This window comes from Balaenoptera borealis (genome assembly GCF_965194805.1).
Source record: "Balaenoptera borealis genome assembly, chromosome: 3".
Classification (NCBI taxonomy): Eukaryota; Metazoa; Chordata; class Mammalia; order Artiodactyla; family Balaenopteridae; genus Balaenoptera; species Balaenoptera borealis.
The window spans coordinates 85,254,518-85,271,767 of record NC_138866.1 but is presented as its reverse complement, the minus strand read 5'-3'; the positions used below and the strand labels follow the sequence as shown (position 1 = coordinate 85,271,767).

At 46.9% G+C, this 17,250-nt stretch overlaps 1 protein-coding gene across 4 annotated transcripts in view; it reads right to left on the bottom strand.

The window, feature by feature from the left end:
- The window catches only part of CAPN3 (calpain 3), a 52,251-nt gene that overhangs the window by 12,251 nt on the left and 22,750 nt on the right, over positions 1-17,250 (bottom strand). For all 4 annotated transcript variants that reach the window (XM_082388759.1, XM_082388756.1, XM_082388758.1 and 1 more), the window contains exons 2-10: positions 11,713-11,782; positions 10,107-10,225; positions 8,458-8,591; positions 7,548-7,716; positions 6,564-6,710; positions 4,659-4,742; positions 3,673-3,758; positions 1,458-1,535; positions 511-671 (exon numbers count right to left, since the gene is read on the bottom strand). In XM_082388759.1, coding sequence (XP_082244885.1) covers positions 511-671; positions 1,458-1,535; positions 3,673-3,758; positions 4,659-4,742; positions 6,564-6,710; positions 7,548-7,716; positions 8,458-8,591; positions 10,107-10,225; positions 11,713-11,782 — 1,048 coding nt within the window. The remainder of the gene's footprint in view (positions 1-510; positions 672-1,457; positions 1,536-3,672; positions 3,759-4,658; positions 4,743-6,563; positions 6,711-7,547; positions 7,717-8,457; positions 8,592-10,106; positions 10,226-11,712; positions 11,783-17,250) is intronic.

The following is a 17,250-nucleotide window of genomic DNA, read 5'->3' as shown; positions in this document are numbered from 1 at the left end:
TCCCCTCCCCACAACCGACTCCATCAAAAAAAAACAAACAAAAAAAATCACCGATTGTTTTTCTCTTGTGTGTTTCATGTTATGTCCCTGGCACCATCTACTCAGGCTCCCAGAGTGGGAATCTTGAAGTTGTTCTTCCTTCTCCACATCACCCAGTATTCCCTCCCCTCAACCTGCCCCATCCCCCCCATCTCTGCTGCTCCTGGCTTGGCCTAGGCTTTCCTCATCTCTGGCTTGAATTCTTGCAGAAGCTGCTAACTCAGTCCTCCAGTCCCATCCTCAGCATTATGAACACAATCCTGTTCTGACATAATAACCTGCTTAAAAGTTGTTACCAGCTCCTTAATGCAAACTCCTCAGCATGGAGGTGTCCTTCTCAGTAAAATGGGGACATTTTAATAAGATAATGTGTGTCTGGGACTTCGTAGAGACTCAGCAAATGCTAGTTACTATTCTTCTACCTGGAACTTGTTCTGCTTGGACCCTTCCCCCATCCAGAGCATCTCCCACCTGGGAAGTTGCGGCAGCCTCCAGCAGAGCAGCCCCTCACCCAGCGGCCCTCGTTCACGGACACTGTCCAAGTCTGAAGCTTGTCGGACTCCAGGGCATCAGCTGTGAGGTTGCAGATCTCCAGCTTTGTGAAATGGTAGATGAAATCGTCATAGGACATCCTGAGAGGTTGGAAGAAGAGAGAGACCCATATGGGAGGCTGGGAAAGGTAAGACTCCAGGGCTAACACAGAACAATGAAATAGTCCAGAGGCACTTGGTCATGATTCTAGAGAGGACCCTGTCCTTCCTTTTTAGGGTCAGCACTGTCAGTTCTGACGTATCCCTTGCAATAACGACTCAAACTCATGTGTAATTGATGGGAGAGCTTGGCAGCAATTCAGTTCTCCAAAGTGTTACTGTGTGCCCCTCCACCGGCCTCAGGCACTGGGCCAGGGGAAAGAGAGAGCGTTGGGGAAGGACAGACGATTAAGCAAGCAATTTTAAAGGTGATGAGTATCACAGATAAATTAATCCCAATCCTGAGGAAAACAAGGGGATCCTGAAGAAAGTTCCCTTTAATCTGAGACTTGAAGGCTGAGGTAGAAATGATCTGAGTGAGGGTGAGGGGGGCATTGACTGAGCAGAGTAAGTAGAGCTTCCTCGGCTCAGGAAACAGCTCCGCGGAGGCCGGGAGGGAGCAAGTGGCTGGAGCAGCGTGCGTGGTGGAGGGGCACAGAGAGGCGGGAGCCACAGCGTGCTGGCCCGGTCCTGGGCTCAGTCATCACCATGACTCTTGGGCTCCTCTCAAAACCTCAGTCTTGCTGGGTCTCTGGCTGGATTTGGAGAACAGGGCCCAGATGTCCCAAGGGCTGGAATCTGATGGCCACTGTCCGGGGATAGAGGCCTGAGATTTCAGCTCCCACCCCGTCCCTTACCCTGCAGGGTCCTCTTGGGTCCTGGACTCACCAGAACTCTCCATCCTCCGTGACCTGGTGTTGCAGACGGGCCTTCTCGTTCTTGCCCACAAAGCTCCAGTCCTTCCAACTGGAGGGAGAGTGGAGGAGTTAGGGAAGGAAAAAGAAAGGGAAGGCCTGTTGTGAGTTGGGACAGGAGGTGTCAGAGAAATATGAGTAAGTTCAGAGAATAGGTCATCTCCAAACTGCAGCCAGCGTGAACCATCGAAATGCAAATCTGATCTGATACCCTCAGTGTAAAACCCAATAATTGCTTCCCACCATCCTCAGGATTAAGACCACGCTTTTTGGATGGTTTATAAGGGCTTGACTCTTCTCTGGCTGAATCTTTAACTATTCCTCACACTTTAAAGTTAGGAGTTGGACTCTGGAAATAGGTAAACTGGGATTTCAATTTAATCATACCAGTACTAGCTGTAACCTTGGGCAAGTCACTTCACCCCTCTCAGCTTCTGTTTTCTCAGCTGCAAAAGGGGAATGATTATATCACCTACTCACAGGGCTGTGATGAGCAAGAAATGAAATAACGCATGCAAAACTTTTAGAACTGACCCGTCATCTAATAAGTAACTGTCTTGAGTTACTGAGAGAAAGACCAAACATGTAAACTTCTCCTTCCTCCTGCCACCCCACGAAACATCCCAGTTTTGTGTTTTAAAAGGCTGGGCAGTTTTACACACTCTTTCTCCCGAAGAAGGAGGAAATAAAGCACATTTGTGTTTCAGGCATGTGGAGGAGAATGAAACTAAACTCGTTTAGAGAGGTAAGGGATTGAGGAAGTGCTTGGAACCAGGGAATACCAGAGGGGAAGTGGAGATTCCTGAGACCAGCAGGAGGGACACAGTGGCGGGGAGTGGAGGGAGGGTCTCCTTGTGTGACTGAGGCTGGGCCCCACTTGTCAGCAATCCCTGCAGTGGAGGTGTTGGCAGAAAGTGAGTTAAGGCCGGACACCAAGATCTGAGACTGGAGGACACAGCGAGGGTCCCTGTGGGTGACTCGGGCCAGTGGAGTGGACAACTGATGGGGCACCGAGGGCCTTCCCAGAGCAGAGAGCCTAGTTCAAATGCCACTCCCTCCAGGCAACTTTCTACCTTCCTGTCCCACCCAGACCAGGAGAAGGGCTCCCTCTTTGTGACCCTTACCATAGCATTTCTCTCAACGATTAGTGTTTTTCTGTCCTTCCCACTGGACCTTAAAGCCTACAGGGCAGGGCCTGAATCTCTGCGTTCATTTCTAAGTCCCCAGACAGTATCATGGGGCCTGGCACATACTGCACACTGAGGAACTGGGGATTTGTTGCACGGATAAGAGAAGGGAACGGTAAGGAGACCAGGATCAGCACCTTATCGGTCTACCAAGCGAGGCTGCCTGCTCACGGAAGGGCCCCAGTGCTTAGACCTGTGCTTGGGATTCAGTAGGTGCTCAGCGAATACTTGCTAAGTGAATGAATGGCCGAATGAACCAGTAATTACGGTGCCCTGAGATGAGAGGTATGTTGAGGTAAGCCAGGGGCTGAAGGACACACACAGCCTGGGTGTGGTCCTTCCCAGCTGCTGAGTCCTGCTCTCCCCCATTGGGAATAAAGGAGCTCCAGGGCCTACTCTCCAACCAGAGAGGCGGAGTCAGGAGCCAGTGATTGGGGTGGGACAATAAAGGCTTTGTGAACATTCTGGAGCCTTCATAGCAGCTTCCCCAGGTGTGTTATTTTTGCTGCCCCCAGTGATAAGCAGTAAAGTTCTTGCAAAGGGCCTGTGCATCTCTTTATGGGGACAGTGAGGGAGAGGATATCTTAGCACTGGTTAAGCGCTCTCCTGACACAACCGCATTTTCTCCTCATAACAGCCCACCGGGTAGGTGCTAACGTTGTTCCCATTTTACAGATAAGGCAACAGAGATTCCGAGAAGGGAAGTCACCTGTCCAGTCCAGACCCCTGCATCAAGACTCCCCTCCTGCCTGGACCTAGCCCAGGCTTTCTAGACATCTTTCCTTTCCAGACAGTGGCCATCAGCCAGCTCTCTGGATCCCAGGTTCCCGTGGCTCTGCTCCCAGCCCTTCCCTGAAGCCCACGTCCCCTCTTCTCCTCTGCGGATCCTTGGTTTTAAGGGTGATTTTAGACCAAGCATTTGTAGTACTCTTGTGGCTCGGTACCCAGCCCTGCCTTGCCCCAGGCCTTGTTGTCCCCTATTCGTGGGGTCCCCTCACCCACCTGTCACTCCAGGAGCCATTCCACTCCACCTGGCCCCAGGGGTTCCGCAGCCGCACCAGCTTCACTTTCTCACCCTTGTACAGGGCCTTGAGCAAAGAGAAAAAGCTTTCTCCCTTTGGGCCCTTTCTGAAAGGGGGGTCTGCTGTCTTGCCCTGAGGGCTGGGGTGGGAGTGGGGAGAGAATCCTGTACAGGGGGCTGTCCTGTCTGGCCCCGGTCAAGGACACTAATCACAAGTCCCCTGTGGAATGGCAGGGTGATGGGTCAGAACCTTAGGGCTGAGTCTGCAGGAGTCAGGCTTGGCTACCACCTTGCCATCTTCTAAGAAGTGATTTTCCCAGCGAGCATCTGGCCATTCAGAGCTTTGGGAGAGGAGGCAGGGAATATAATGTAGGGCTCTGCTAGCACAAGGTGCCTCTGTGTGAATTAGAATAAAACGCCCCTGCTGGCTGAGGAACTGTAGAAAATGTCCCTTCCAGATGGATCAATCAGAAAAAGGGGGCCTTCCTCCTGGTTGCTGCATGGGCTGCTGCAGACGACTGCCCCTCTCTGCCCATCTCTGTGAACAGGGCACAACTCGCCCAACTGTGCACAAGGGGTCTGACAAGGTTCCTGTCTCTGATGTGACCCAGTGAAGGCCAGACATCCCAGGGGAAGCAAAACCTTGGAACTGACCATGAAAAACAAGAAAGACAAGAGCCCATGATATCAACTTCATAAAACCAAAGTGCTTTCTATTTGTTCTTTGGAAATGTTGGGGCAATTGCTATCTTTAGCACTAAAAACAAACATAAACTGAGCACCGTCTTGTGGCAAGATCCACCTACCAGTCCCAGTGGCCTCCTCCAACCCCAGGCGCTCGGCCTGAGTGCCTGATTGGAGGCAAATTCTACAGATGTGAAGGGACACAGAAAGCCAAGTCCTGACTTTGGGAGGTTCACCCAAGTAGCCTCTCAAGTCCCGTCCCGCCGAGCCCCGCCAGGCTCACCTCCTCCAGCCCAGTGACTGAGTAGGCGTGGCCTTTGACCAGCCCGCAGGCCATTCTTGTCTCGTACTGAACTGGAACAATTGTCTGTGGAGTGAAAACCAGACAACCTGTCAGGGGTTGCTGCCTGAGACAAAGTTCACACTGGTTCACGTCCTGGGTTCTGCAAGGACGAGGACTCCTCCACGCCCTGGAAGTGTGCCTCCCAGCCGTGAGAAGGCCCTCACTAGCCCTTTCAGACAGCCAAGAAGATGCAGCCCAGACAAGTGGTTTCCCCAGACCGTCGGAGAGCAACATGGAGCTGGGGCATGAGGTAGGTGAGAACGTGCCTGGCCCTCCTTTCTGGATCCCTTGGGGTCTTTCAGAGGAGGAAGTGGGGGCAGATGGAGGCTGCCCTGGATTGGGATCCCCTTCCCCTGAGCCCACCCAGGGTTGACTATTCCTGGAAGAGAAAGGGATTGAGAAAAGGGGGTTAGATGAAACATGTCGGTCTAACCCTTTATCTTTACATCCCCTCACCTCCTCCACACCCCCCCCAGAACATGCTCAAGAAATCAAAAGTGCCCAGGGAGAGAATTCTGAGGAGGCCAGAGGAGAGTCCTGCTGAGACGTGACCGTGCCTCAGGGAGCAGCGGTAGCTCTTCCATTTGAGATTTGCAGCCACAGGAGATCCTCGGCAGAGGGGTAGGATCACCAAAGCCCAGTGAGCCCTAGACGGATCTCTGTGGCTTCACTTTGCCTGATAGCGTAACAGCTTTAAGAGGAGCAGCCTGGAGGCCTTTTCAAGGTGAGGGGTGTGTGGAGGGCCAGGGCTTTTTGCGTCTCAGCCTCTTCCAGATTCCAGTCTTTATAGGACCCAGACCATGCTGAATAGAAAGGGAGGGGGGCAGGAGATGCATGCATCTCTCAGTTCTAGGCGGTGGGGGGAGGGGAGGGGGGAGGGAGCCACTTGAAATGACTCTTGTGGCATTACTTATGCATACCTAGCTATTCCACTGCTGGCCATCTGTCCTAAGGAAATCATCATGGACAGACACAAAGATGTATCTTATAGGATGTTCATCATAACATTTAAACATAATAGCCAAGAACAGAAAAAGAAAACAATCTAAATTCCCAATAATAAGGTATTGGGTAGATAAATTATAACTTATTTGCATGGTGGAATATTGTGCAGCCACTAAAAAAATGTTAGAGCAGACACATTAAGAAAATAATTCTCATTGGCACATTAGGAATATAAAGCTAACTGAAAAAAAGCATGCTGCAAAGAGGTACATACAGTATGACAGCTATTTTAAAATAAAAATTTAGATTAATAGTATGCATAGAAAAATACTAGAAGGACGTATACCAAATGTTATTATCCTTAGATGGGGAAAATATAGCTTAATTTTTCTTCTGCTTTACTCCATGGTGTGTATTACTTCTAAAAGTACTAGAATATAAGCTCTGGGGTGGGAATGTTGGGGGGAGACTGCTTGTTCACTAGAATCCTAAACAAAGGGGAGAGAATTTTCTTTGTTTGCTAGAAAAGTGTCTAGTGCCTAGTAGGAGCTCAATAAATATGTGTTGAATACATAAATGAACAAATTAGAAGGAGAGAAGTACTTTAAAATGAATGAAGTCTCTCTTGTATTTCTGCCTGTTAATTCGTTATCAGAGAAACTGCCTGGACCATGGAGTTTGAAGGACCTCCCACAGAGATTCCCTCCAAAAGCTGCCTCCCGCACCTTCCTCAGGAGCCTCGGAGAGGGCAAGTTATTCCAACCCAGACCCTTGGAAGGCCTCAGGAGGAGGCTGTGTGTGAGGTGCTGGCTGCTGAGGAAGGTCTGACGCCACATACAACAGGGCCGGGTCATGCAGGTGGGAGGGATGGTCAGCCCTGACAATGAGAGGCGTACACACCCGGGTCGGTCTGTCATCTGAGCATCCCTCAGGGATGAGGTCTGAATCCCTGAGATGCGAGTTATTCATATTCCTCACCATCCGCTCAATCAAGTCCCTCATGTTCAGACCAGAAGGAGAGGTTCCATAGGTCATGTTTGTGCCATCCTGAGGCCCGACGGGGAGGGCAGGGGATGAGGAGGGAGAGAAAGCAAACAAAGGAGGGTGATAGAAAGGGAAGGAGACAGAAAGAAGGGAGGGGACAGACAAAGGAAAAGAGGAGAGATAAGTAGAGCATGAATGCAGAAAAGATGGAGAACAGTGATGCAGAAAGAAAATGTTCATCCATGGGTGCTTTACACTGGCTCGTCTTCCCAAGCGTCCCCATCTACTGGGTGTACTAGGAGAGGAAGGAACAGGAATTTAGCTTGGGGCTCTTCCTCAGCAATGGGAATCGCCAAGACTATTATACATTGAGCAGCCCCCAGGAAAGGTGTGTCTCCTGGCCAGTCTGCCATTCCCTCACTCTTGGCTCTGGTCTCAGTTCACACCACTTTGTCTCACAGGCTGAGTTTCTCCCAGATTACAACACAAAGCCCGTATCCCAGGTGAGAGATACAATCAACACTCAATGGCTGGGAGGCTTTCTTAGGGAACTGGTGGGCTCAGGTCCATAAGCCAAGTGTGTGGCCAGCTTAATAGTGGCATGCTGGGACTGAGGAACACTGGCCACAGAGGCCTGCACTGGACATAGGCCCTGGACCTGGACCTATTTCCACCTAAATTCCAGGGCTTAGAATGTCCTTGCTGAATATCTTTATTGAAAATCTCCACAAACTCTTCTCCCTTGAGAAATGCCCAATTTTCGAAGTTGAGAACCAGTTCCACCTTCCTAAAACAGTAGATTCTCCCTGTCCCAGAGGGAAGCCCTATGCTGCTAGTCACTGGGGAAGGCTTCCCAATAGCTGGCAGCTTCCTGTCCTGCATCCCACACCCTAGACTTACATCAATGGAGCAACCCATGAGGGAGCCCCTCTCGATGGCTTTCTTCATGATCTTGTACATGTCTCTGGGAGCATCCTTGATTTCAAAAAACTCTGTTACTCCTCCTGTGAAGTCCTCCATGGCCTCTGTAGTGTTCCCACCTTTCAGGGCTTCATATGAACCATGGAGCCTTAGAGAGAGGACAAAGACCAATCTGGGGTCACAGGGTTCTAGGAAACATGACCCAGGTACCCCTACCACCAGAACTTTACTCTTGGGTCCTGTGATGTTGTCTCATCCAGTTCATCAACAAGCCTGTAAGCTGTTGGAATAGGTACTATGATTCCCTTTCTTCACAATGGAGAAACTGAGCTCTAGAGGCTAAGTGACCAGCTAAGGCCACAGAGAGGAGAAACACTGGGATGGAACCCACTATTGCCACTTCCTGATGCTTTCCACTATACCCTGAACCTGAGGTAGGGCTCTGTTAAAACCATTAGTAGCTGGGGTGGGGCTTCTAAGCTCAGAGACAACATGGCTTTATTAATATATTGCAAGCTCATGAGGTGGAGCCAAGCCAGACTCTGGGATCTGAGCTCCAAAGATATAATGCTCTCATCTAGGATTCGCAATGCCACCAAGAAGGCAGGATTAAAGAGCTCACTACGGGAAGCTAAAGCTAAAGATTTCCTACACACGTCTTATTTCTACTCTTAGTGGTTTTACTTAGAATCACTGCTGCCTGGACCAGATCTTCTCTGACTTTGTGTCACAGTTGACACACACACACACACACACACACACACACACACACACACACACACACACACACACACACACACACACACACACACACACACACACACGGGCTGGATTTTGCAGTCCACCTCCTCGCCTCTAGCCCTGCCCCTCAGTCTAAAGTGCTGCTTACTTAGCATAAGCCTTCTCCAGCAGAGCACTCCAGAACTCATTGTGGTGGTTGGATTTGGTGAAAACCAGTTCATTGTTGTAAGTTGGCAGGCAGTCATCAATAACCACGTCCACCCAGTCTCCATAGCGCCAGAACTGCACAGAAGCGTCAAGCACAGAGTCACATCCTCAGATTACCAGTGGGAAATGTGTCCCTACCCCACATTCCTTAATACCAAGCACCTTGCTGCTCGTTCATATTATTCTGGGTTTGGAGTGTGTGACTCTTTCTCTAACTGGACTGGGAGCTCCTTGAGGGCAAGAAGTGGTTTACAAACCACACTCTCTTCCACACAGTCCAGCTTGGTGTGGGGGATGGTAGGCGCTCCCTACATACCTGAGGGCTTGAGATTTTCCTTTTCCTGCTCTGTAAGTCTGGGGTGTGGCCTAGGTATCAGTACTTTTAGGTATCTCAACTGATCCTGATATGCAGTCAGGGTTGAGAACCACTGGTCTAGGTGAAGGTGATGTATGATTTATGTATTTCTTGATGACAAATAAGGTAGAAATTGCTGCTGAAGAAGAAGGATTGACGTGGAAAAGGAAAGTGACCCAGAATATACTCTGGCTAATGCAGGAACACTGTCCAATATTCTGAATTCTGGATGATGTTCTTTTTTGAACAAATCAGTTTTGACCCAAGAAAGCCAAATGTAGTTTAATTTCCTTCTAATGACATTTTCTCCCTTATGGACAAGAGGGCAAAAATCTGTCTGGTCTTTGTGTTTATGATCCTTTAGATATCAGACCTTTTAAATATTTGAGGGAGGTGAGTAGCTTGATTTTGAAGAAACAAAATTCAGGGCCCAGCTGCCTTGCCTGAGCTGGGACGGCAGCAGGACACTGATCCTGAACTTGCAGAGAAGACCCTTTCTGAAGTCTTCAGTCCTGGGATAGAAGATCAACTGATGATCTGGGTCAGCCCAGGACATTTGGAGCCTTAAGGGCTGGAGACAGATTGATGCCTCAGAACCCCAATATCTGCTAGATGCCCACATACGAAGCTCATTTCAGTTCTGGGTCAGCACAGGGTTTGGCTCTTTGCCAGGACAATTTGGATCCAGAAAGTTTCCAATGGCTGAATTGATTCTGGAACCAAAAAACTCATTGCTGGGCCGAAGCAGAAGCCTGGTTCCCAGATTAACCAGACTTTTCTTCCAGAGGCTGGAAAGAGTGCGTGATAGTCTTGGTATAGACCTGTGTTTAAGGGACACAAGTAAAAAGGAGCTGCAGCCGTGGATGGGATTTCCTTTACAACCTAAAGGGCCCTCTGGATTCCCAGTGCTAGTATATTAGGGATTTACTTGAAAAGGGCTGCCGGTAATAACACAGAAGCCAGCCAGCTGGAGAGGCAAAAATAGACCCACAGGTCAGCAAACAGGATATCCTCCAACCTTTCTGGGGCCTAGCGGAAGGTGTAGGGGTTTGAGGGTAGGAAGAGATAAACAACTGCTTCCTCACAGACTTGAGGCCTGAAGGGGATCACTGCCCACATCCATGGCCGGGAGGGTGGGTGGGAACCTTTCCTGGAGCCACTGGGAAGTGAAGGCAGGGAGACCAGTGGTGAGTAGACAGCAGCTGGCCCTCTTAACTCCACTCCCTTGACCTCACCTGGAAGTGAAAGATCCCCGCGTAGTTTTCGGTGAAACTCTGTTCATGGGGTATGACCCGGAAAAGCAGTCGCTTGTTCAGGGTCAGGCAAGCGATGGCTGCGAGAAACCAGCAGTCCCCTGCAGGCAAACACGCGGCACAGGTCACGGGAGGGCCCACACCTCCAGGGAAGACGGAGACTCATCCCCATCGGCTGCTCTACTTCTCTGGAGAAGGGCGTTCACTTGGCATTCACTGTCCCACTTCCAGATCTGACCTTACAGAGGTGTCAACCCAGGGAAGGAGTGTGACAGCAGTCTCTAGACCATGTGATCAACAGGGTAACTTACTCCCTCGTGACTGGCTTTCCTGAAGGCTGTAGGCAATTCCTCTGTCTGCAACATAAGCTCAGACCTCCATTTGGACCTCAGTGGAGACGGGGCAGTAGGGGTCATAATTGGCTCATTCTTTCTAACACCTGCAGGAAATCTGCCTGCCCCGTAACTTTGCAGTGAGAGTCCATTTCCCCTTCGGACCTTGGCAGAGACTGAGCATCTGAGAGCCATCAGTGCAGCCCATTTGTATTGTAAGGAAAGCTGGCTAGTAGTTGGAGGCGGCACTTTGCCCTGTGTATGTGTGTGTATGCATGTGTGAATGCCCAAGGGGCAGGCCTGGATCACTAACAGAGCACAGACTATATACAAGGCCTTCGTTGTGCTCTGTGGGATATGACGGCATCTTTGAGACTGCAGAGGGGAGGCTGAGAGCTGCCACAGCTCTCCTCCCACCATTGGCCCCCCCCAGGCAGCCAGCCTCTCCTCTGAAACAGGCCCAGATTATTAGCTTGCCCAGGGCTCTGCAGGCAGTCTTCCCTCGAGTGCAGGAACTCAGATATCCAAAACCTCTTCAGCCTCTCCTTCTGGGGCCAGATTAGCCAAATTTCATTCCGTCTTGAGTGCCCTTTTCCCACAAGTTTTAAACTGTGTTTGTCGATGTCTCTCCAACTTTATTTCACAGAGCTTTCCCACAGTCCACGCCAAAGATAATACTTCCCGAACAAGAGGCTGAGACAGAGGAAAGACTGGTGAAGCAGACAAGCTAACCAACCAGAAAGAAAATTGGACGCTCATCCACATGGCAAATGTCATCTTTGTTGAAAGACTCCTTTAATATGGAGCTATTCTGGGGCGATTTCAACAGGAGTTCGAGTTACAAAAGCACATTTTGTGAGCATATAGATTCCATGTGCCCAAGGGACATGCGTGGTACATGGACAGTTTCAGAGCTGCCTTCTAAGGAAGGTGGGTACAGCTAAAAGCAGGGCTTTTGTCTCGCTGAGTGGGGTGTGTGAGTGTCCTGGAGACTCTGGAGAGGAGGCTGTGGAATGAGGCACACCTCCTGTGACACAGGGCAAGGAACTAGTGAGAAAGGTGGGAAGGACAGAAATTAAATGAAGCAATCACCAGCACGTTGATAAATGAGTATAAGGTAATGTTATCAAAACCTCCTCCCCCAAATCCATTAAAAGCAAAACCAGATTATTGTCCCTTTACTTACTGTGAAGGGATCACACCTTTTAATCACCCCTTGATTGTTTGGCTAGATATGACCCGAGGGACTTTCCTACCTAGATCTCCTTGACAGATGTCAGTTCTGTTGGCTCCGCCAATGATAAATCGGGGATTCTCACAAATTTCCTGTGAAACAAAAAGGAAATAATAACAGTAGCAGTAGCTATTATTTACTGAGGTCCATACGTAGTACTGGCATCACATATCAAGAGTTTAACACACACCACTCATTTAAACCTCCAAAAACAGCCCATGAATTGGATACTATCATTCTTGTTTTTCAGATGAGGACACCAAGGCTCAGAGCGGTTAAGAAACCTGCCCAAGGACACACAGCTAGTAAGTGAGAGAAGCCAGATACATGGCTTCTCTTCCCATTGTTCCACACTGCTCCCTCACACTGATATACTGTCTGAGTAAAGATGCACCTTGAGAGTTACGGCAGTGTCATTACTGTCACAGCTTTGGAGGGACAATAGAAAACATGGCTCTTGCTTTTTTTTTTTCTATGCCAGGGAAAAGAGGTACAGGAGGGAAAGTAAAGATCTTTTCCCCCAAGACATGGTAACATAGATATTTAGTATCAGCATATGTCCCAAGGGCCACAGGACTTGAGAGCTGGGGAGAGCCGAGGGTAAATTTGGTGTGGGCCTCAAAGGCCTCCCCATCTGTTGGCGGGTGCGTTCTTTATTCAAGGTAACCCAATAGGACACCCCTGGCATGAGCAGTTTTCAAATCCAGGCACTACCAATTATGTGTATTCCAACAGAGACCAACAGAGGGTGCTCTTGTTTTTGTTTGGATGTGTCATGCTTTGGGGTTTTTTTTTTTTTTTTTTTAAATTTATTTTACATTTTTTATTATTTTTTATTTTTTGGCTGCGTTGGGTCTTCGTTGCTGTGCGCGGGCTTTCTCTAGTTGCAACAAGCGGGGGCTACTCTTCACTGCGGTGCGCAGGCTTCTCATTGCAGTGGCTTCTCTTGTTGCGGAGCACGGGCTCTAGGTGTGCGGGCTTCAGTAGTTGTGGCGCACGGGCTTAGTTGTTCTGCGGCATGTGGGATCTTCCTGGACCAGGGATCGAACCCGTGTCCGCTGCATTGGTAGGCGGATTCTTAACCACTGCGCCACCAGGGAAGTCCCCATGCTTTGTTTTTTAACTTTTGAAATAATTGTAGATTCTGTGTATTTGTTTTAACACCATTCTTCACAGCTTCGAGAAGCTTATCCCAGTGACACAGCCCTCTCCTTCTGTCTCCCCTGTCACAACAAGCTGGTATACCCACATGAGTTGAAGCTCCCTGCACTCAGGAATCTCTCTCCTACTAGATGGGAAGTCAATCATGCTTAGACCACACCACACACACATCCCACCTGAAGTTCTTAATCAATGGAAGGATAAACCAGAAACAATAATTTTTAAAAAGGTTACCTATAGGAGAGGGAAGGATTAAGGGGGTGAATATAGGGATGGAAGTAAAACTCTGAATATAACTGTTTGAAAATAGTTTTGACTTAGGAATCACGTAAATTTTATAGAATTAAAAGCCAAAATTAAAGACAATTTTAAAAAGCAATCTTTAAAAGCTGAGAGCAAATTGAAGCAAAGGAACCAAACTGCTTATCAAATTGATGGCATGACCACACACATAAAATGAATTCTTTCAAGTGACTTAAAATATAAAATTTTGGTTGTTTATTCCTTTTGGGATATAACCTATGGTCAAAAACCAAAACCATAAAGAAATGTGAACCATAATAAATAAAAATAACATTGTTATTACTTCAAAACTTTGGCATGTAGGATAAGGTAAATAAGAATGTACATTAATGTCATTAGGAACCAGGATATTTTTAGTGTAAAAGAAAATATGTAAAATTATAAAACTGAATAACTTAAGTAACAACTCTGCAATGTTAAAGTTGAATTGGATCTATAACTCATGATTTATTTTTGTCTCTCTAGAAAAAATTTTCTATCTCTCTGCACTAAAACAAAAGAAACAAAAAAACTAGAAGCAGTAAAAATCTAGCAGTAAAGAAAACATCAACATCCAGAATGTGGTCTTTAAAAACCGTTTCCCACTAATAAAATATAAAACTCTCATTATTCCAAATAAGACTCTTTCCTCTTAAAAAACAAAGAAACCAATTAAGGTATAGTCAGCATATGTTATTTTTGTCTCCCCAGTGTTTTGTCTCCTTAAAATACATTCTACTTTCTCCTGGCATTACACCTCAATTTTCAATGGGGGAGCAACACCGCTGTCAGCCCACGTTGTTCTGGTGGGCTTCCCTCTTCACCCAGATCCAGATGGCTATTAAGGGCAATCAGAGTGAGAGTGACTGGTTCAGGGATGGGCACATGACCAAATCTGGGCCAAGGAGATATGGGCCAAGACTTTCATTGTAACTATTGAGAAAGAAATACATTCTCCTCTGGGAGTTCCTAAGCTGGTAGAGTGTCAGCCTGAAGCTGCTGGTGGCCATTTTTGCCCCTTTGTGAAGTTAGCCCACTTGAGAATAAAGATAACTCAGAGGAAGCAGATGGGGGAGTGGGTGGAGAGGTCGGAGGTGATAAATAGATAGATAGACAAATAGATGATATTAGGGATTGTGTCTTTTTTTTAAAAAAATAAATTTATATATTTATTTTTGGCTGTGTTGGGTCTTCGTTGCTGCACGCGGGCTTTCACCAGTTGCAGTGAGTGGGGGCCACTCTTCGCCGCGGTGCGTGGGCCTCTCACTGCAGTGGCTTCTCTTGTTGCGGAGCATGGGCTCTAGGCGCGCGGGCTTCAGTAGTTGTGGCGCGTGGGCTTAGTTGCTCTGCGGCATGTGGGATCTTCCCGGACCAGGACTCGAACCCGTGTCCCCTGCATTGGCAGGCAGATTCTTAACCACTGCGCCACCAGGGAAGCCCTAGGGATTGTGTCTTGATGACATTGTTTGAGGCCTGGATTCAGTGTGTCTAAACCTGATCATCACTTTTGAACATTCAAGTTATAGAGCTTTTTTTCAGTTTAAGTTAGTTTGTGCTGGGCCTCTGTTACTTGCCAGCTGAGACACTTGACTACTGAATGTCCTGCCCTGTTATGAGGCATATATTATAGAGTAACTCAAATACTAGAATTATAGCTACACTTTTTAGCTGTCACAAGGATAGATTTCTCTCCTTGGGTCTATAGGTACAGAAGCACACCTCGTCTCCTCACCTGCCACCAATTCCAGGGCTGACTACTTGGAAAGGCAGTAGCAACTGCACTGCTTTCTCTTCCATCTGCTTAGAGGTCCAGGTATTGGAATAGAGTTACATTTTTTGCAGTAGTAGAGATTCCCCAATATACTACATTTACCTTCAATACTACCTCAGCTAAATTCACCAAACATTAATTGAGCTTCCAAGTATGCACAGGGCTGGGGGATTTAAGGATATAATAAAAATAGGAAATCGTCCCTGCCTGCCCTCCAGGAAACCCCCAGCCTAGAGACCCTCAGTTGTTTGTCCTCATGAGAGATGTCTGTTTGGTGAGGGTCAGTTACCAAACTTGTTGAGGGTTAATTCATAGAACAGCTAGATTTACCTAGATACCCCTTCCCACCACCTACTTTCCTGGAGTGTCTGAGGCCTGTTTTTGTTGGTAAATATGAACAAAGGGTAAATTGTCCTGGCTCTGTCACTTTAACTTGGGGACCTAAGACTTCCGGTCACTTGTTTGGCTATAATTTAGCATGGAGACTGGATCTGTCAGTGATGGATTCCCAGCAATTAGCAACAGATGACCATTTCCTCAGTTTTTGAGTGCTGTGGTTTGCAAACATTTTTTTTATTTTATACCTCCATTATTAAAATATTCTGAACATGCAACTGTACATATTCTTATTAGTTTTAAATTATGTGTGTGTGTTATCCTAACATACAATGTGCATTATAAGATAAAGAAAAGCATACATTTAAAAGGGTGGGCTAATATAGATATATGTAGGGGACTTCTGGTTTCAGCTCCAACATGTAAAAAGCTTGGAAGTCATCCCTCCCATCCTTACCACAAGAAAAAGCCAAACACCTGAAAACCAGTGACTTTGCTTGGATCCATCAGAGAACTGAGGTTGCAGGGCAACCTACCACCCTGAGATATGGACACAAGTGAAACCAGAGAGTTATAGCCAAGATCTGTTTATCTGGAACAGAAGCTGCCTCAGCCACAAACTGGGAGGAACACTTAAATGGTAACTTTGATGAATTTCAGGAAGCTGAGTGTGGACTAGCACAAGAGTGAGAAACTTCTGGAGCCACAGTCTTGGGAGAAACCCCCAACCCTTTCATTGTTTTTACCTCCAAAAATTCTAAGTTCTCATGGTGAAGATCCAAGAAAGATCCCCCCTACAGGGGAAAAGACTTTTCCAGTCTTACCTATGTTGGGGGAAGTGTATTACTCCCACTCCAGCCACCTCCAGGCTTTCTCACCTAAGAAGGGGTAAAAGCTATAGCAATGGAGAAACGTGTATGAAGGTCATAGCCCAGAGAGACAGTCTCATTAAAAGATAGAGCTTTAATCATTAGATTATAGAACACTTCCCCTCCCCAATCATACCACCACATCAACAGGGCTCCAGTGAAATAACAGTGACTTACAGCTGAAAGAGCTGCAAGATGTAAACTCTGATAAGTATTTAGGAAAGCCCAAAGTCAGGAGACGAGACAAAACAAGGATATTAAAGGAATTTGAAGCTTCTGGCACCTGAAGCTGGAAGAAACAAACACAGCACAACTTCTAGCCAGCTTAACATAAATCCTTATGCCAAAGGCTAATGTATCTCAGTTCTTATTACCCAAAGCAATATGTCTGGCTTTCAGTAAAAAATTACAAGAGATGCCAAAAGGCAGGCAAGAGCAAGCATCAGAACTAGATTCCGATATGACATAGATGTTGGAATTATCAGGCAGGGAATTTAAAATAACTATGATTAGTATGTCAAAAAGTCTAATGGAAAAAGTACATAACATTTAAGAAAACATGGGCAATATAAGCAGAGAGATGGAAACTCTAAGAAAGAATCAAAAGGAAATGATAGAAATAAAAGACAGTATAACATGTATTTGATGGGCTCATCAGTAGATTAGACATGGACAAGAAAAAAAAAATCAGTGAGATTGAAGATGAGACAATAGGAATTTCCTAAGGTGAAATGCAAAGAGAAAAATATAACAACAAAAACAACAACAACAAAACAGAGCAGAACATCTAAGAACTGTGGGACAATTCAAAAGGTGCAGCATATGCATAATTGGAATACTGGAGGGAAAGAAAAAACAGAGCAGAAGAAATATTTGAAGTAATAACGTCCAAGAACTTTCCAAAATTAATGACAGATACCAAATCACAGATCCAAGAAGCACAAAGAACATCAAGTAGCATAAATGCCAGCAAAATAAAACATAACTACACTTAGGCATATCATATTCAAACTGCAGATAACCAAAGATAAAGAAAAAGATCTTCAAAGAAGCCAAGAGGGAGAAAAATACCTTTGCTCTAGAGGAAATAAGACAAGAATTATAGTAGACTTCTCTTCAGAAACCATGCAAGCAAGAAATA